General features: G+C 41.8%; 1 protein-coding gene across 3 annotated transcripts in view; it reads left to right on the forward strand.

The window, feature by feature from the left end:
- Positions 1–21,159, forward strand: part of TDRD9 (tudor domain containing 9) — a 164,265-nt gene that overhangs the window by 22,541 nt on the left and 120,565 nt on the right. For all 3 annotated transcript variants that reach the window (XM_075129909.1, XM_075129910.1, XM_048855410.2), the window contains exons 3-5: positions 14,134–14,234; positions 14,610–14,831; positions 18,186–18,308. In XM_075129909.1, the coding sequence (XP_074986010.1) occupies positions 14,134–14,234; positions 14,610–14,831; positions 18,186–18,308 (446 nt within the window). The remainder of the gene's footprint in view (positions 1–14,133; positions 14,235–14,609; positions 14,832–18,185; positions 18,309–21,159) is intronic.

Raw genomic sequence — 21,159 nt, forward strand, 5'->3', positions numbered from 1 at the left:
GACTCCATTTTGGTTTGGGGCCCACCATTGTCTAAAAACAAGCACATCATGCACCAGGAGGCGTGTTCCTTAGATACTGCTTTCCTGTGAAAATCCTCCTCCTTGTCTCCAGCCTGCCTTGACTCCCAGTATCTGTTTTTTTTTTCAGTCCCTAACTCCCTATCTCCTGGCCTTTGATGTGAGGCCTCCCATCCTGATAATAAAAGTTACTGATGCATGGCTTTAGGACCATGCTGTGTAATTAACATACTGGTTTAGCACGAGGAATGCACCAAGCAGGGATAGATGATAGATAAGAAAAGGATTTGTTTATTGGCTAATGTTTCCGATGCACGAGGGCAACAGGCTTTGCTAAAAAGTATATAACCTTTGTATAATCTGTATTCTGGGTCCCCTCCTGGCCAGCAGGAGGGCACCACGCTCGAGCGTAATAAACTTAGTGTTTTTTGGGAACTCTGCAGTTGTGGACTTTGTTTATGTGCCTCAGCCTAGATTCGAACTGTGCGTGTCCTGTCAGGTGTAATTCGCAGCATTTGTGTGCGTGTCCTGTCAGGTGTAATTCGTAACAACAGTATTATCAATAAAAGATTCCACTCCAAAGCCCCCGCCCACGATAGGGGATACTGCTGTGAAGTCACATACAGAGGAGCACCCATAGGGACAATATTTGAAAAAAGAGGAGGAAGTTACTCATCTTGTGCAGTGATGATAGTTCTTTGAGATGTGTGTCCTTATGGGTGCTCCATGACCCGCCCTCCTCCCCTCTACTTCAGAGTTCTCAGTCAGACGCCAGACTCCTTGCTGCTTGGTACCAGGACTACAGTACTGAGCATGTCCTGGTTGCCAGAATCATTAGCGGCATTGGGACATTCACCTCCAGCTTTCTTATCTGCCCCACCCTATTCCAGTGAGGAGTCAGACAGTGACCAAGACGACAACCTCTCTCTGGCCTCACACCATGCCTTATCATTACAACAATCAGGATTTTCCCGACTACACTCACACTCCCATCTCCAACCCTCCTGCTATGGCCATCTGTGGGTGCTGCCACCCATGCTCTTTCCTTAGCACCAGTCGCTGTATTGGGACCCATGGGCAGCCTGTAGACACCATGCTTCTCGAGCATCTAGTGTCTCCTACAGAGAGAGAGAGAGAGAGTGTCTACTAGGCAATCTCCTACAGTCACTGTGTCCAGAGCCCCAGAATTTCAGGAGGAAACTTTTGAGTAGCAGGTGGCCAGACTAGAAGAGGAGACTACACCACTGGCAAATATCTTTTCCTCCTCACTGGATGAGGTGGTGATGCTCTCACCACAATCACTGGCCGATGGTGTTAAGTTTTTTCAAGATTTCACTAAGAGGGTTGCTGACAGACTGCAAATTGCCCTCAAAGAGGTGAAAGACATCCACCACGAATTGCTGGACACTTTTCACACCACCTCCTCCTCTTCAAGAATTGCCCATCCAGTCAATGAGGTGCTTTTAGATCCTGCCAAGGTTATATGGCAGACACCAGCCTCTATTGTGCCAACATGTAAAAGGGCATACGAGAAGTACTATGTGTCCCTGTCCCCACCTCCACCCCCCAAAAGAGGCAGACTTTCTTTTTATGCACCTTCAGCTTAACTGTATTTCATGGATGCTGTTAATTCACGAAGAAAGCAGCACTATGCTAAATCAACCCTTTATGACAGAGACTAGAAAAGGCTGGACTTATATGGGAGGAAAGCATATTTCTCGGCAACTCTGCAGTTCAGGTTTTCAAACTACCAAGCCTTAATGGCAAAGTACGACCATGATTTATAGAAAACTCAGCACCTTTATTGACCACTTGCCAGAAGCACAACAAGAACAATATCAAGCCATCACCTATGAGTCATCACCAGCTGATAGCAAGAACAGTGCTGCAGACTACACTGGACGCCTTGGATACAATAACCCTCTCAGTTTCGACGGTGGTGGTAATGAGGCTGGCTTCGTGATTACACCTCTCAGGGCTGCCGAAGGAAGTGCAGACAATGGTTGAGGGAACCTCCCTTTCGAGGGTTTCAGACTCTTTGCTGACAAGATTGATGCATCACTTCACACTTAAAAGGATTCCAGAACCACTCTGCACTCTCTAGGAATTTACGTACTAGGACAGAAAAGAAAATTTAGTTCACAACTATCTCACAGATCCTGACCACCCCGGTCACCCCCACCGGTGATACTGTGAGCCACAATGAAAGACATATGATGCAAAGCAGAAGCAGTCAGCCTGTCACTCTTGAACGTCTCAGCCCCCGATCTCAAAATACCAATTCTGATGCCTTGGTTGAGGCCCCTAGCAACCACTTGCTGCAGCATACAGACCTTCCACATCCCTTCAGATGTCACCTAGCTCTCGTTCTCTGGAATTGGGAAAACATCACTTCCAACAAATGGGTCATGGATATAATTTCTAAGGGTTACTCTGTCCACTTTACCACCCTTCCCCTTGTCCCTCTTTAGGGACTTTTCTCATAAGAGAGTGTTACATCAGGAAATAGACCACCTGCTATGCCTAGGGGCCACAGAACCAGTCCCTGTTCACCTCAGAGGCAAAGGCTTTTATTCCAGATATTTTCTGATTCCCAAGAGAAAAGGAGGTGGGAGACCCATATTAGATCAAAGAGCACTAAACACCCATGTGAAGGCGCAAAGATTCAAGATTATCACGCTAGCAGCAATTATTCCATCTCCAGAGAGATTGGTTTTCAGCCCTTGACCTACAGGATGCCTACTTCGACATCTCCATCCTACTGTCTCAAAGAAAATTCCTCTGATTTACCTTTGGCTAGGACCATTACCAGTACAGAATGCTTCCATTTGGCTTTTGTTCGCACCCAGAATATTCTCCAAGGTCCTCTTGTTGTAGTGGCACATCTATGAACGTTAGGTATAGTTATTTACCCATATCTGGACGATTCCTTTGAAGACACCCTATGAGCCACCCAAAGAACTATGCACATATTTGCACAACTGAGACTGCAACTCAATGCCCAGAAATCATCTTTGACTCCAGTATAGCTTTTGGAGTTTTTAGGGACCAACTCGATGTAGTGCAAGCGAGAGCGTTCCTTCCACTGCATAGATTCAACACCCTGACCAGTCTCATAGAGACCTTTCAAGCCATCCCACAAACACCAGCCAGAAATTGCCTTCAGCTTCTTGGGCACATCGCAGCGTGGACATTTGTGATATCTCATGCCTGATTACTCATGAGGTGTCTACAGACATGGCTCAGATCTGTTTACACTCTAAACAACAACAAGCTAAATAAGCCAGTGTCAATATCTTCCAGGGTCATACACATTCTGGAATGATGGAAAGACCCATCCAATGTCTGTTCAGGGATCCCCTATCAGCACTGATTCGAACAATAGATGCCTCTCTGATAGGCTGGGGAACCCACCTAAACAACTGCAAACTTCAAGACAAATGGCCCCCATGGAAACTGTTCTCCATATCGACCTTTGGGAATTAAGAGCCGTCAGAAATACCTTCGAACATTTTCTCGCATTCCTCAGGGATACTTACATAAAAATCATGACGAACAACATAGCATGCATGTTTTACATAAATCACGAAGGGGGCCCCAGATCACCCTCCCTTTGCATGGAAGCACTAAAACTCTGGAATTGGTGCATCCACCACAATGTGCTCATATCAGCCACTTTACCTGGCAGGAGTATAAAAATATAACAGCAGACAGTCTCGACCGAAATTTCTCACACGACCACGAATGGAAAATGAATCCAACAGAGCTCCACAGCCTATTCTGTTGATGGGGGAACTCCAGCAATAAACCTGTTTGCTACTTATCAGAACAAGAAATGTCTCTGCTACTGCTCCAGAGCTGGACTGGGGAAAACAGTCGCAAGGAGATTCTTTCCTTCTTCAATGGGGCAGAGAGCTGCTGTGCGCCTTTCCTCCATTCCCTCTGATATTGAAGGTCCTATTAAAAATAAGGCGGGAAAAAGCAAAAGTTATATTTATTACCCCCCCCAGCCAAGATAAGTGTGGTACCTATGTCTGAGACAGCTAACAATGTATCCTCCTATTCCTCTTCAACCCCTTCCTCAGCTACTCTCCCAAAACGACAGACAGATCCATCACCCCAACAGAGGCACTGTGGTAGGGAAGGAACTGAGAGCAGTTTGCCTGTGCAGCATTAGATAGCCTCGAGGCAGTGCATGAGAGAGGGAGGGTGTATGTTTGGCTGAATGGACACTGCTATGTAAAATCTCCAATCGGGTGCAGATACACCTACAGTGGAGCACCCATAGGCACACACATCTTGGAGAACCATCGTTAATGAAAAACGTGAGTAACTTCTTCTGGTAAACATTTTGTACAGAGAGAAACCTGAAGCAAATTACACAATTATATAGTTCCTGGAGTATCTTGGATTCAGGACAAACAAAAACCCATGGTGCCAGGAAAGTCAGTCATAGGATTGATCATCAGCCTTGGTCTATTAGGTACAAGGTCCCACATCTGCACAACATCACAGAAGATGAAGATGACCATAATGGAAAACAAGTGGTGTCACAGAAACAAAAATCCAATTCTTATTGAAGCCTGTTGGGAATTCTGATCTCATGGACGGCTCCCACAACTGGTGAATGCAGAGAACCTTTTTTTTTTTTTTTTTTTTTTTTTTTTAAGGGATCTTCCTGATTTAGTTCAATGGACATGGGCACCAGAAAGAGAGTGCAGTGTCCACCAGCTGGAACAAAATAAGTCGAGCCTCAGAGAACTGCTCCTTCCATGGATTACAGATCTATTCTGGTTGCAGTTGTTAATGTGTCTGATAGAGTTTTCATCACAACCTTGGAAGAACATGATCAGCAGAGATCCTATAAATCCGTTTGCCTTGGAAAAACGTGGAATTTGCATTTTTACAGACAATCTTTAGTTTTTATATTTTTGAAAAAACAACATCATATATTAACTAAATTTTATAGAAAGTACCACTATCACTTATCCAATGCACGCAACTTCCCCCTCTTTGTGGTTGATTTTTTTTGAATTTTTTAAAATTTACATAGCTAACCATATTCTAATAAACTGATTCTGGCGTATAGAAGTTACTCAACAGCATATAGGGGTTTATGTTTTAATGCATTTGAAATTACACTTTAGCCTCTAGATGTGAGTAATTAAAGTTATGAAAAGATGCTGAAACTTCAAAAAATACCCTGAAGACCGTGTCACTGAGTTTGGCAAGGACAAATTTCACGTTGATGGTAATGTGCTGTGCTGTTCTGTACTCTATATAGCAAGACTGTAGATTGTTAGAAGGCAGACAGTTGTAGAACACATGGAAAGCACTAAACATAAACTGAATGAAAAGAAACAAAAACAAGAGGGTGAAACAACAGGGCTATCGACAGCAATAAAGGAATAATGCACTGTGACTGGATCGTTCCAGCATTTTTGTGCATTTACACCCCCCCCATTTTCTGAAAATATAGAATACAGACATATACCAAATATTTCTAAGAAATACAAATAGCAATAATTGCAATTATATTTTATTATAATGATTGGCGGAGCTGGAAAACTAGGATCCCTGATGATCAGCACTACCCTAGAGAGAAATTCTCCTTCCATGGGCAGATCAAAGTTTCCTGTCTATGTTTACTGCCCACAGAAGTGGAGATGAACACTTATGTCATAAATATAAAGTGGTCCTTTCCCTGCTTCTTTGTTAAATCAGTTGGTGGTGGCAGCGTACCCTCCAAGGGCAAAGAGTTTGTGCCTTGGGGAAGTTTTACCCTAAGCTGGTAGAAATAAGCTTAGGGGGTCTTTCATGCGGGTCCCCACATCTGTACCCTAGAGTTCAGAGTGGGGAGGGAACCCTGACAACTTATATGGCAGAAGTAAAATTAACAAAGTGGCTCCTGCACCAAGAAATATCTTGCTCATCATGAGTCAGTTTGGGCTGGTTTGTGACTGCTTTGTATCTGGAAACAGTAAAGTGCTCTGTAACTTCCCTGTGCTTCAGGATCCAGGATATGAGGTAGTGAATGACCTCTCGCAAAGCTGGGCAAGGCCCCTGTTATGTCTTTCCACTTTTCCACTGCTCCCCAGATCAGGAATAAGAATGGCAATAATACTGTTTTATGCCTTTCTGGCTGAAGATGGCTCTCAAGCTTGTTTGACCTCACACTGGATCTTTGGATGTGTCTATTTCACAGATGAGGTCTGCTATTGCAAGACCAACCCTCCATCTGGGACCAGACAGGTTTAAAATGAATACATGACTGAAAGAAAAGTTAACAAATAAAGTTTATTCTTGTGGCTGGAGCAAAGTCCATAGTTTAAGTACCTTGTTAAATCAGTGTAACACAGCTTTAAGTTCCCCTATGAGGACTTGATATTGGATGTAATACAATGTCCAAGTAAAAAGATCAACTCCGTAATATTATCGTCTCAGCATGATCACAAAAAAAGGTTTTGTACAAATGCCATCATTAAATGCTTTTCAGGATATCAGCCTTATTCCAGCCCTTCAAGATCATAGAGCCCAAACTTGAAACCTCATTCTGCTTCTTACAGCTCTATCTGGATTGAACCCTAGCAGAAAGTGTTATACTTCCTATCTATTATAGAGGTCTTCCCAATGTAACTCAAATAAAAAACCTCATCTGATTGGAAACTTGGAATTTTCTCTAATGAGATCTGATATTGTACTTTAATTCAGACAGGTAAACCTCACAACTGTCATAGTATTCATTCCCTAAGTAAATTCAAGAAATATTTTTCCATCAGTTAAGCATCAAAGTTAAGTCCTTAGGAGCACTGAAAATGTTTAGGCAGAGCAGTCATGTCTCCTGTATTCTGAGCTGCTGCCCACTGGCTGTTAATACAGAAGATTCACCAAATTCTGCATATTTGTTGTCCATTCTTAGCCAGTATTAACCTCTACCAAAGAAAGAAAATTTCTCCAATCTCCAGTGCCCAAGCAAAGTTGAGGAGATACTAGAGTGTACTGATAGCACCACCTTTTATTACGGTTGCCCAATACTTCACATTATAAGACTTGATTTTCAGTTGCTTATACCTTTTGCCAAACTCTAACCGTTTGAGCTGAAATTTTCAGACAGGTGTCTGCCTCAGCCTGAAGTACTTTTTATTTGTTTGTTTGTTAAATTTCAGCCAAAATATTTCAGTTTCCAAGAACGAGGCTCGGGAAATACAGTGTGTTGCCCAATTTTTTTAAAAAATCTGACAACCTCTTTTTATAAATGCTTAAGTACCCTCATGTTTTTGGAGGAGGGACTTTGTGTCACGGATGTGCCTTTGACCAGTCCCTTTAAAATCTGGACAAATTTGGTCAAGTTATAAGTCTTTGAAAAATTGCTGTTGACATATAGTCAGTAGAGACTTGCTAGAGCTTAATAATTAAAACCTCAGAAGATTTCATCCTCGCTGTCTCTCACTGCTCCTAGTGCTGACCAGGCTGCATGTGTTCCATCCACATAGACCAATTGAGCTAAAGTGGCTAAGAAGGACTTTTCCTTCAATGGCTGCTCTGAGCTGCTTTGGATCAGAGTGGGGCCAGGCACTGGAACTGAGAGCACAGAGCCTGTCTCTCTCTCGTTGTCTGTGTGCCCTCCCCTCGCCTTCTCCTCTTTCTCCCACCCCCGCTTGCACCCATGCAGCATGGAAGTGGAAGCTATCGGATTCCAAGGCAGAAGGAACTAAGAAAGATGGAAAGAGGTAGATTAGGACAAGAAATCTGGTGAGATTCGGGCTGGAGGGTGTGGGGGAGAGAAATTGTGACTGAGAATTGGGGATGGGGTGGGGACTGGGACTAGAATCTGATGAGGGAAATGGTGGGGATGGGACTGGAAGCCAATTGGCTGGGGAGTGGAAGCATTGGGATAGGATGAGCGAGACTGTCTGGAAAGGAAAAGGACTAGGAACAGATGGTGTGGGAAATGGGGATTTGGGAGAGAAGAGACTAATTTGTCATGGTAATGGGGTGCTGAGGGAGAACTGGGGAGCTCTGGAAAAAGAAACTGGGACAAGGACCTGCAGGGGCTGATATTGGATAAGGAATCAGGGACAGGACACAGGAAGCCAGTTGGAATGGGAGGAAACAGATTGGATGACGAACTGGGACTGTCTGGGGAAGGGAAGGGGAGAGACGTGGAGATGGGGATGACTGGGAGAGTGAGTATGGAGGGTGAATATGAGATTTGTTGGAGCCGAGGGCTGTGACTAGAAGCTTGAGTAGTGAAGACTGGGTAGGCAAGAAGACTGAGACAGGAGCAGGTTGGAGGCAGTGGTGTCAAAGGGATTGAGATTGGGGGAAATGAGCAGAAGTCTGTGCCCACTAGGGCAGAGGTTCTCAACCTTTTTTCTTTCTGAGGCTCCTCCAACATGCTATAAAAACTCCATGGCCCACCTGTGCCACAATCATAGGCGCCGACTCCGTGGGTGCTCTGGGGCTGGAGCACCCATGGGGAAAAATTAGGTAGGTGCTGTGCACCCACCGGCAGCTCCCCACTCCGCCCCAGCTCAACTCTGCCTCCGCTCCGCCTCCTCCCCTGAGCGCGACACTGCGTCCTTCTCCCCGCCTCCCCCCCCCAGTGCTTGCCCTGCCAAACAGCTATTTCATGTGGCAAATGCTGGGGGGGGGAGGAGGAACACAGCGCTCTTGGGGAAGAGGCGGGGCAGGGCTTTGGGGAGGGGTCCGGTAGGGGTGGGGAGGGTCCTGTGGCCACAATAACTAGTTTTCTGCATATAAAAGCCAGGGCTGGTGTTAGGGGGTAGCAAGCATGGCAATTGCCTGGGGCCCCATGCCACAGGCCCCCCCACAAAGCTACATTGCTCAGGCTTCAGCTTCAGCCCTGGGTGGTGGGGCTCAGAGACCTGAGCTTCAGCCCAATGGGGCTTCGGCTTTCTGCCCTGGGCCCCAGTGAGTCTAATGCTGGCCCTGCTTAAAGGCCCCCCTGAAACCTGCTCGAGGCCCCTTAAGGGGCCCCAGACCCCTGGTTGAGAACTGCTGCACTAGGGCACACCCCCTTCCAGGGCAAGGAATGGAATCCTAGTTTCCTAATTCTCAACATTCCTCTTCTGTCAGCAATCTGTGAAACCCATTTCGCAAGTTGTCAGCTTCTTCTGGTGCTGATGCACATAGAGGATGACAACCTACTATTAAAAAGAAAAGAAGTACTTGTGGCACGTTAGAGACTAACAAATTTATTAGAGCATAAGCTTTCGTGAGCTACAGCTCACTTCATCGGATGCATGCAGTGGAAAATATTGTGGGGAGATTTATATACACAAAGAACATGAAACAATGGGTGTTACCATACACACTGTAACGAGAGTGACAGTGACTTGTTTATACTGCTCTATGTATTGTACACTAAAATGTAATCACAACATTTATATTCCAATTCATTTATTTTATAATTATATGGTAAAGACGAGAAAGTAAGCAATTTTTCAGTAATAGTGTGCTGTCTCACTTTTTTATATGTCTGATTTTGTAAGCAAGTAAAGTGAGGTGAAACTTGTGCATACGCAAGATAAATCGTAATTCTGAAAGGGGTATGATAGTCTGGAAAGGTTGGGAACTACTGATTTAAAGGTTCCAGCCTGCTGATAAACCATGTGGATGTTATTGTGGTGCCACCTGATGGATTTTTCTATCCTTTTCAGTTTACTCTGTTAAAAATCTAGGAAATTAAATGTGCAAAGCTACGAAGAAATAACATTATTAAGTTTAGAAAGGCAAGCATTTTAAAAGTTAAATGCTCGAATGAGGGTTGCCTGTGCAATCTTAATTCTGCCCCCTTGAGAGTATGCGTTATAATGCAGTCTGTTAATTTTGTGGTCCCATGCTATCATAATGAATCATAAGGTTTCACAGGCAACCTTAATTCTGGAATTTTCCAACTGCTGAATTTATTGAGTTTGGAATCTTTTTAAAACTTTTTTGTTCGTAATTTATATATGCTCTAACTTATTCTGGATGTCCACCTTTAAAGGATAATCCTGTTTTATACCCTGGAAATACTGCCATAAAATCCTATTGTAAGGGATGTATGGACCTTAGCACAAAGAATAGAGAAATTTATCAGTTTGTACCTGAAAGTTTCCTATCTTCAAATCAGAGTCTAGAAATCTGGCCCATTCCAGAGACAGTGGATCCTACAGACTGGAGAATCATAGAATATAATCATAGAATATAAGAGTTGGAAGGGACCCCAGAAGGTCACCCCCTGAGAAGGGACGTTAGGGTTAGGGTTAATAGGGTTAGGGTTAATAGGGTTAGGGTTAGGGATAATAAACCAAATCCAAGATTTGGGTTTATTATCGTTATGAGATTTCCCATATTCTGCAGTAGGAGAAATTATTGTGCTTTTAATGTGTATTAAAAGTATTAGTGTATTTAATGCTCTCTGTGATTTAGGAAAGTAGACTTGAATTGTCTTGGCTATAGAAGTTACCTCAATTGGAAGGAAATTCTTTGGGTGGGTTATTCCCTGGCTGCCAGTGACTGACTGGTCTGCTTCTGCAAGTAGCTAAAGTGTGTAAATTGATCTGTGGATCTTATGACTTGAAGGGAAACTTGATACATTTTCCTGTTGTGTGTAATCATTAAGAAATTTGAAATGTTATCCCTCAAGGTTAAATTGATCTTCCTGTTGCTCAATATATATGTGTAGTCTTATGGTTATTAAAGCCATTACTAGTATTGGCTCTGGTTATATTGAAGATCTGTTTGTTGAGATTGGGGTTAGCACAGTTATCTGTCAATACTGCACCTACCACTTATAACAGGGATTCTCAAACTGGGGGTCAGGACCCCTCAGGGGGTTACAAGGTTACTACATGGGGGGGTTGCGAGCTGTCCGCCTTCACCCCAAACCCCGTTTTGCCTCCAGCATTTATAATGGTGTTAAATATATTTAAAAAGTATTTGTAATTTATAAGGGGGGTTGCACTCAGAGGCTTGCTATGTGAAAGGGGTCACCAGTACAAAAGTTTGAGAACCACTGACTTATAAGGATTCTGCCATTGTGTCTAAATTTGCAATATATTGTGCGTTTGCTATGTTAAGCCCTAGAGTGTAGAACTCATGCCATCTTTTTCCATCCCTTCCCACTCCTAAAGAGTACCATAAAGCTTCTTTTAAAAACTTGTCCTTAAAGCTACCACCACATCTATATTTATTACCTTTTCCTTTAATTCCCTTCTTTACTTTTGGAATTGGACTTTCGTGCTTGTGTCCTTTATATTTTTAACAGGGTGCTGTTATTTTGTTTTTCAGTACTGAGTGTAATAAAATTATTACATAGAAATATCTTAAATAGCTTAAAAGCAACATTATTTTAGGAACAATGATTTAAATACACTGATGCCATAAGCATTTCCCTAACAGCTTGAGACTTCTTCCAGTGTTGGTCAAATCATGCAGAGCTACTGATATCTCAGTAGTGACATCTTTGAATGTGCCAGAAGGCAGCCAGTTATCCTTTGCATCATGTTGTTGTGACAGAATGCTACATGTGAGTTTTCCTGGGGAATATATTTAGAATCCTGTCCAAAAAGTCTTTTAGAAAAGGACAATGTTAATATTCTTTAAGGACTCTTGTTTTGATACTAACTTCTGTCTTGTCCATATTTTGTTGATGCCAGCTGAACGAGTACATAGCAATTATCTGGACCTATTGATCTCATGTATTATGTAGAGTCTAGGCTTCTCTGTATCCTTTCCACATTATGGGAAGGATTGTTTGTGGAGAGTTCCTATTGACAGTCAAAACTATTCTAGAAGTGCCTAACAAAAACTCTGTGCTGCTTCTTGTATAATTGTCTTGTTTAGCTCTGAATTCTGATATGTTCGATGTTACCAGTATAATAATAGATATGTTACAAATGCATAGAAAGAGATTTATTTATAATCTCTTCTATAATAAAACATCTATAATATCAGAGTTTATAATCTAATCTGTGTTCTGTGAAAACATTCATAGTCATTATTCCTCAGAAAAGCAACGAAACTGGGAAAGTTATTCTTTGCCTGTTCATATAAGTGAATTTTACGACTTAGAGCAGTGGTCCCCAACCTTTCTTCTGGGAATAGCATATTGCTATTCCCAGAAGACTGTGGCGGGCGCCAGACACCCCACCGCAGAAATGCCGCTGCCAAAAAGTGGCAACAGGCGGAAGCATCGCTGCCGAAATGTCGCTGAGAAATGGCAATGCTTTGGGTGCAGTGCGTTGGGAACCCCTGACTTAGAGTGAAATCCTGACCCTTCTGAAGTCAATGGGAGCTCTACCTTTGACTTCAGTAAGGCTGGGTTTTCACCCATAATATCTAATTGCACTTCCATAAAAGTATTTACCTACAGAGCAGGTGTTCTTGGGTTTTTTCCACCTGTTCTGAAGCTAGCATTTACTCTGTCTTTTACTCTACATGTGCCTTGGTGACGTGCGCATCAAAAGATTTTATGTTCTTCCATATTTCCCCATAGTAACTGTGCCCATAAATGGATTTGGAAATTCTCTTAGCTAGGTGTTCCGGCCATGAGACCGTAGAATTTACTTAAGAGAAAAGTTAATGATCAGATGTTAGATGAAGAAGACAGTGTTTAATATCAGAGTTTCATATCCAAATATGACTTTAGCTTGTAGTTCAGGGAAAAGGATTTCATTGAGAGGATGGGTGGATGAAAGGAAACAAATGATGCAAGAGTGTAATTGAGGGTCTTTCCATTTATCCAGCTGTTGGGAAGAGCTGGATAAATTGGTAGTTGCTCTGAAGACCTGGATATGATTCCTAGGAACTGGGATGGAAGTAATAATAGTTGTGAGGACTGTGCAGGATCTTTGGTTCTCTGGGGTAAAGAGGAAAGAAAAAAAGGTTTATGCAGAGAGTAGTTTCGATAGCATGTAAGATTGGAGAGTAGTGTGTGAGCATGATACTAGTGCATAGAAACAATGAGGTAAGCAAATGCTTTCTAGAATAACTACCAAAGAACCCCAACAGTTGCATATATGGAGAAAAGATCCCTTCAGTTTGTTAGAAGAATTACCTAATACATTTCTGAGTATTAATAAGCAAGTACATGACCTAAACATTGATTTTGTACATCTGGTGGAATTCTGTGCCAAAAAATAAAAAATTCTCCACACAATATTTGAAAATTCTGCATATTTTATTTGTGAAAATAACACAATGTAATCATTCCAGTTTCAATTATTTTGGTAATTTATTTCAAAATATCTGTCAGCAAGTATGTCTATAACAATACACACCAAAAAAAAAATTCTGGTAATTTTTTTTTTTAAACAAAGGGATTCCTTACTAGGCATATTAATGCAGAACATTGAGTAATTCATTTAAATTTAAATACAGAACTGTATTTCCTGTCAGAAGTAGTGCAAAGGCTTGGGGGAGTTGGTGGTAATGGAGGAGCTGAGGGAGAGGGAAGGAGTGAACCTGGAGGGTGTTGGGCGTGGGTGGGAGAAGATTGGTTTTTTTGGGGGGTAGGTGGGACTGTTTAGGGGTTGGGAAGCCTCCCCAATGCAGACCCTGGCTGACCCCAACCCCTCCTATTCAGTCAGGCACATCTGTCCCTGTCTCCGCCCTCCCCATCCCCATGGGTCTCTGCAGCCTCCCTCCCCCATACACAGGCTGAACGTTGTCACCCCATTAGTTTCTGAGCCCATGCCCCAGTCTGTCGCCCCCCACTAGCCATTCTGAGCTCCAGTCTGTGACCCACCAGCCACCCTGTGTCCTTCGCTCTGTCCAAACCTGGCTTCACAGGCAGGGTGCTGTGATGAACTTCTACTCCTGGGGGAATTCTGCAGCACTGGGCAGAGAATCCCCCCGGCCCCCTGAAAATACGTTCTGCCCCAGAACTTCAGTACTGCTTGGGCAAAATGTATGTTATGCTTGAAAATACAGAATTAGGCGGGACAGAAGAATTCTGCACATCCGCAGATGTGAAGAATTCCCCCCAGGAGTAATGTAGGGTCCTTTGAAGAGTGTGCTTTTCAGATACAGTGAATGTATTCACTAGCTCACGTTTCTGTTGTTGTAACTACAGGAACTTGACTTTGATCCTTTCTTTCTTTCCAGCTACTCCAACACCAGTTCCATGTGAATCCCATGATGTGACTTGTATACCAGTAACTAATTATAAATACCCTGATTTACCCATAACCAGATGTAAGGAAGAGGTAAACTATAGTTATTGAATTAATTGAACTTCTGCTGTTAATGGACTAAAACTGCAAATTTACACTGATGGTATATTTCAGAAGGAAAATTTTGCTATTAAATTCATCCCAGATTAAATGTATGATTTCATTGAAAGGCTCTGTTTGTGGTACAAGGCCAATTTTTGCTATACTTTTTCATAATCGAAACATTTCAGTTACTGTTTCTAACTAGACATTATTCGCATGTATATATGTGCACATCACGGTTTGTTACCTTAAATGAGTTTTTAGAAAAATCTTGGAAGAAAATAGGGAAACTGTTAAATACTATTTGAAATTCTATACTGAAATATTTTATGGTCTTATGAGCATTCTTAAAAAATTTAATTTCAGATAGTTTCTTTGATAGAAAGCAGTTCAGTTGTAATTGTACATGGAGCAACTGGTAGTGGTAAAAGTACGCAACTTCCACAGTATATTTTGGATTACTACACTCAGCGCTCTACCTACTGCAACATTGTTGTTACCCAGCCTCGAAAAATTGGTGCCAGCAGCATTGCAAGATGGATTAGCAGGGAGCGATCCTGGGCATTAGGTGGATTTGTAGGCTATCAGGTATGCTAATGTTTCAAACTGTATAAAGTGCATGATTTGGAAATTCGGGGGGGAGGGATTCTTTTTCTGACTTCCTTTAGCATGTTGGTTATACCATAAGTAACCCAGGAGCAGTGTAAATGGCTTTTAAAGCAGAACTATGGCAGAACTGGAGGTTCTTAGCTAGAGTTGGTTATTAAAATCAAAACAATTTTCACTTTTTTTAAAGTTGCACAATTTAAATGATCAACCAGCAAATGCAAAAGTTAGACTCCAACAGACATTTTAAATTGTCCACATTGTGTAGTTATTACATTTTATGGCATAAATTTTGCAACATAAATAGTTTGATAACTATTGTTCAGGTACTCCCTAGCTGTGATTTCTTGTCATGATCCAAATCTGATGAGTTTTTGCTATCACCTGTCACAGTTTTTTGGGGCCATGGAAAGAAACTGTGGCTTGTGGATATGGATGGGGGAGGGAGGGTGCCACCTGGTACGTGATGAGTTAGTGCTTCTTCCCTTCCCCGTGCACTTGCTGCTCTAGTGAAGAGCTGGCAAAGCCCTGCAAACAGCAGGGCTGTGGGACCAAGATAGCGGCACCTCACCACCTTGAAGTGGTGTTTCTCTGGAGCAGAGCATGGCTCAGGAAGGAGTAAGAAGTGTGAGAGAGGCAGGAGGATGAAGCAAAGGGTTTTTTTCCCCTCCTTCTTTCCTTTCCCATTGCTTGTTCTTTCTGTGTCTCAGCAGCTGTTCTGTTTCCATGATTATTTTTTTGGTTTCGCTCGGTACCTCAAGAAAATATGGAAACCATGTGGCCTTCCTCTAAGTATTTCTTCATTTAATCCTATTTTTCTTGAGAAATAGCGTTTTCTTTCCTCTTTGTAAAATAAAGGTTCTGTCCTTGCTGTCTCCTTTTTATCTACAACTCACTCTGCAATCCCTTTTCCTATTAATCCTCTGACCACAGTCTCGTAATCCTCTTTAAAAGGAAATATTTTAGATCAGAGGCTCTGGCCTGAAGAAGTTGGGTGCCACAGTGAAGAGCACTACTAAAAACCTGAAAGTAGATGCTGAGCACGTTGTTGATGCTTAACAAATAACAAACTAGTTTTTGTCTCCTAACCCCATCCTCCATTTTTTCTGCTTCAGCACCCTGGTCTTAGACTCACTCGGTTCTTTTGGAAACTCACCTCCTATTGCAAAGTCTTGGCTTTCATAGCTCTTTTTCTTCTGTACTTATGAATCTTTCACTGGGTGTGTCCTTTTCCTGTTGTTCTGTAACTTTGTTCAGTGGGAGCTATATTTGGTCTTTCTGTTCCTTTGAACTCTTTAGGTAACGTCATCCATCTGCTTGGCTTTACCCTGTTTGTGTTAATAACTTTAGACCTACCTTTTCCTGTCTGTCCAAACTTGCAACTGATTGTCTCAAACATCTCTTTGTGGATGTCTTGGTACCAACAACTTCTCAACCTGTCATAAGTTTAACTTCTTTTTCCTCCTAAATCCACCCTTCCCCATACTTTCTCAATTATTGGAGCAGCTCTGTCATCCATTCTGCTCCACTTGGTTACAACCTTGGTGTCACTGTCAACTCCTTCCCCACTCAAATATTGTCACTAAATCCTATGATTTCTTACCCCCTACAATCTCCAAAATGTCCATTCTCACTTATAGAAGTTTGATGTTCTAACAGCAGTTTGAGAGCAGAAAATTCTGGGCCTGTGAGGTTGGGCATGGAAAGGCAGAGCTGACAGGAAAGAGCAGAGCTTCATTAGATTTTGCTTTGTGAAAGTTTTCAAGCATGTACTGTGCTCATTTTCAGTCTACATTTCTCTCTCCCCACCAACCATGCAAAAGTGCTGTAGTCCTCACTGAAGATTGTCCATGTAAAGTTTTGGATTTAAGCTGATTTTGCTGTAGCCTTTGTCAGAAAATGTGGGTAGATTCTCCGGTCAGAAGGGACCACGGTGATCCTCTAGTCTGACCTCATATACGCAAGCTTTATACCTTCCTCAGAATAATTTCTAGAGCATATCTTTTAGAAAAACATACATTAGGAGTCTTTACAGTGGAAAAGTTTGTTTTCACATAACTGCAAAAAAACTGAAGGAATTTTGCTCGATCTTAGAAAGAAATAAAGAGAAACACACCTTCAGGCAGGGAGCAAGTATGGGAAACTTCCACTCCCAAAAGTGGAAATTCTAAATATTTATGTAAAACTGATCTTATAATTGAAAACTGTTTTATAACTTTAAGAAAAGCGGACGCTGTTGCCTTCCAGTTATAATTTGGTAGAACCAAATACAACATTCCAGTTTTTTTATTTTTAGATGGGATCCTTTACCTACTGTGCTGATTGCAGAGTAGCAGCCGTGTTAGTCTGTATCCGCAAAAAGAAAAGGAGGACTTGTGGCACCTTAGAGACTAACATTGATTTGAGCATAAGAAGTGAGCTGTAGCTCACGAAAGCTTATGCTCAAATCAATTTGTTAGTCTCTAAGGTGCCACAAGTCCTCCTTTTCTTTCTACTATGCTGAGACTCTGAACTAAAAATTATAGAATTGCTAGTTGGTTCACTATGGGAGGAAAAGGCTTAAAGGTATAAAATGGTTGCATGTGTCCTATTGTCTTCAGGATATTTTTCATGTATATTTTTTACTAGGATTTGTGTGGGCTGAGCACAACCGAAAGAAATAGAAAATAAGAAGCATGATTTTGCACTGGAAAACTGTAGTTGAGGCCTGTTAGCACCCAAAATAGTTAAGGTTACAAAACTTTTTAAATGATTAAAAACCCTCCTTTTAACCTAAATGTCCAGAACTTTCATCTCTTTGGGATTACCCAACCCCTGTTTGGTCTCTTCCTGAAGATGGTGTCCTCCTCACTCCGTGCCTGGTTCATTTTTTGTTTAGTTTTGCGCAGAACACCTTTGGCCATTTTGAACGAAGATGAGAGCAGCAAAATTTTTTTCTCCCACTTTAAATATCTCCTAAATAACAGTTTTTCAGGTTGGGGCTACAGCAAGAACAGCTGACGTTTCAAACTACCCTCAAATGGCCTTGGTTACATACATTTATGTTTGTGGTTCTGAGATTTGCCAAGGAGATTCTGTTCCATTCCACCTTCATTAATTGGTTGTGGGCTCTAAAGTTATGATGTATGGGAAAGACACGTCATTAATTGCTTTCCCAAGTTTAAATGGGCCCTCATAACTGATTTATACTGCATTTCAATCTGCGGTGCTTCAGATATACCTATTCATGGGAAGCATCTCACATCTGTGCTTTTTACTTAGAATTTTGAACTGTCCAATAGCATGTCATGTATGAAACATATTTGGAGTAATGAAATATTTTCCCCCATGTTTTAGGTTGGGTTAGAGAAAGTTGCAACAAAGGACACAAGATTAATTTACGTGACAACTGGAGTGCTCCTTCAGAAAATAGTTGGTGCCAAAAGCCTTGCAGAGTTTACACACATCTTCATAGATGAAGTAAGTTGAAGATAAAATTAACCTCAATTTGAAGGAAAAGCTCATGCTGCTTTTATCATTATTACTCTGATTTAAATAATTAAATTAAGTTGTGAAGAACCCTTTGACACATTTATGAAGAACCTTATATGATTGTTCTGGGAGTATCATGGCTAAGTTCTAGAATTTCTGACTTGATTCAGGTCCAGAGTGATCCTCTGCATAGGGAAGTTAAAGGCTTGAGGAAATGTTTTGAACTGAAATGTTTCTGAGGTGGCATCTAACTCTTCAGACTTCAGTCATTTGAAGAGATGTGGGAAATCTACTAGGAGAATTTCTGCTGAGGGGCTCTTTGCTATCCAGGCATCTGTTTGCTGATGTGGAGGGGATTACCTTGTGATTGTCGTTGCCTTACACAAGGATCCGTGGTCTTCAAAGACCTCAGTACAGCACTAAAGGATGTATTGGAGAAAAAAATATGGCCCTCCTACGGCCAGGAGTACGAGCAAGAAAGAACCATTAGACTTGCTTTGTAGTTCTCTGCATTTTATTAGATCTGGTAAAACAAGGTACCCTTTTTGTTCCTGGTTTATTCACTGATAAGAGTTTTCTCTATTGCTGTCCTGAAACAGTTTGAATAGATGCTTCCAGTCTACTCTCTCAAGAATGCCATTCATTATTTTGGGTACTTTTTGTAATGTCCCTTTTTATCCTCCTCTATTCTAAGGTAAACAGACCTGAACACTTTTATACAGCCAAAAGCAAGTTCATGTGTCTAGAAACAAATAATGTAGGTCACATTTACAAGGTACAGGACTGATACTTTTGTTTGCTTTGCAGTGACACTGAAAATGACTTAGGGTCATTGTACATAATAGATTGAACAGGAACAGTCGGAGTGCGATGTTGTAGCCAAGAGGGTGAATATGATTCTTGAGTGTATAGGCAGGGGAATGTCAAGTAGGAATAGGGAGATGGTTTTAACTTATGTATACAACATAAGCAAGACTATTACTGGAATAATATCCAATGTTGATGTCCAGTTTTCAAAAAGGATGTTGTAAAAATGGAAAGCATTCAGAAAGGAATGATTTGAGGTCTGGAAAAAATGCCATTATAGTTAGAGACTTAAGGTGCATCCAGGAGAAGGTGTGATGGGGCCCTCATGCCTGGAGTGCCTCTTACTGGTCCAGTGCAGCTCTGCAATTACACATCAGCCTCAATTTCACTTAGTGAAAAGTCCAGTGAAGCTTATGTATGTTGAATAGAGCCCCTTCAGGGTTCTGGTTTTCTTAAACCAAAGGCAGAACATTATACAAATAGACCTACATTCCAGCATCTTTAGCTGGAGGGAGAAGGGACTAACTTAACCTTAGTCCATCTACTCCACCTATGTCCAAGTCCCTTACCAATAGTGCCTTCTTGACCTGGTACCCTTTTCAGGAGTCAGGGCCTGTTGTCGTTAGCTCAGGAAGGGTCTCTCCACTTGGGTCAAGGTCCCCACAGGAGTCAAACTGTGACAACCCTTCCTCAGAACGGTATATAATTCCTCTCATCGGGGGCTTGTACTGTTACTTGATGAAGTCCTTCCAGGTTTTGCTGAGATTTGGCATTCATAGTTCCTCCCTTTCTGAGCCTCTCCCACCTAGGAGTATTCTTCTTTTGTTTCCTTTCCCAGTGAGCTTCCTCATCAGCTTCCCCAAGGATCCCTCCACTTGCAGAGTTTCTCTTCCTGCATTTTGGAGACAGGACTTCTCCCCAGGAGCCTCTGTTCTCTCGCCAGACCCCTTTGGGGGTGGGGGTAGCTTTGTTTTATCATGCATGGGTGCTCCCTGCCTCCCAGTTACTCAGTGAGTTACTCAGTGACTTAACTAGTCCCAGGTGAACCTGTGTTGCCTCTTTCCCCCTTGTGGAGCCTGTCATTGGTAGGCAGAGCCCCTGACACCTTCAGAGGGCCATGTACATGACTAGATCACAGTGTGCAAGTACCTATGTGGGAAAGATTTCTGATAATAGATGGCTCTTTAATCTAGCAGAAAAAGACATAATGAGATCCTGTGGTTGGAAGCTGAAGCTTGATAAACTGAGACGAGAAATAAGGTGCCTTTTTTTTAACAGAGTAATTAACTTTGGGAAAAGTTTGCCTAGGAATATGGTAAGTTTTTCATCAGTCAAAGTCTTTAAATCAAGACTGGATATCTTTGTAATATACATGCTATAGTTCAAACTGAAGTTAATGAGTTTGCTGCAGAAATATTTGGTTAGGTTCTATGTCCTCTGTTATGTGGGTGATCAGACTAATGTATAAACGGTCCCTTCTGACTTCAAAATTTATTAATCTCTTCAGTCTCTCTTCAGATGAGTCCTGACTATGCCCCTCATCTTCTAGCTACTTATTTGAGTCTCCACTTTTAGTTCTACTGCATCCTTTGAGGTAGGATGACCAGAACAGAACACAGGATTCTCGGTGAGAGTGTACCACTGATTATATAATGGCAATTTTAATATCATTTTTCTATCCCATTCCTTATGCATCCTAAAATTTTGCTTGTTTTGTCTTTGCTGCTGTACTTTGAGCAGAAAGGTCTTTATTGAACTGTCAGTAGTGATGCCCAGATCTCTTTCCTCAGTTTATACAGTACTCTTTATATGTACTCTACCTCCAAGGGTAGTCTGATGCCAGCCCTTTTTGACTGTAATAATGCAGGTATTACTGTTTGACCTAGTGGCTAATGCTGATTATTAGCTATCTACGTTTATGCCTCAAAGTTAATTGTTTATAAAAATCTTTAACAGGAATTTTCAGATTGTCAAAACTGCTGTGCTGTGTTATAAGGCATGTTAACTTTGGTGATTTACAGGTGCTTAAACA

The sequence above is a fragment of the Caretta caretta genome, chromosome 6, assembly GCF_965140235.1.
Source record: "Caretta caretta isolate rCarCar2 chromosome 6, rCarCar1.hap1, whole genome shotgun sequence".
Lineage (NCBI taxonomy): Eukaryota > Metazoa > Chordata > Testudines > Cheloniidae > Caretta > Caretta caretta.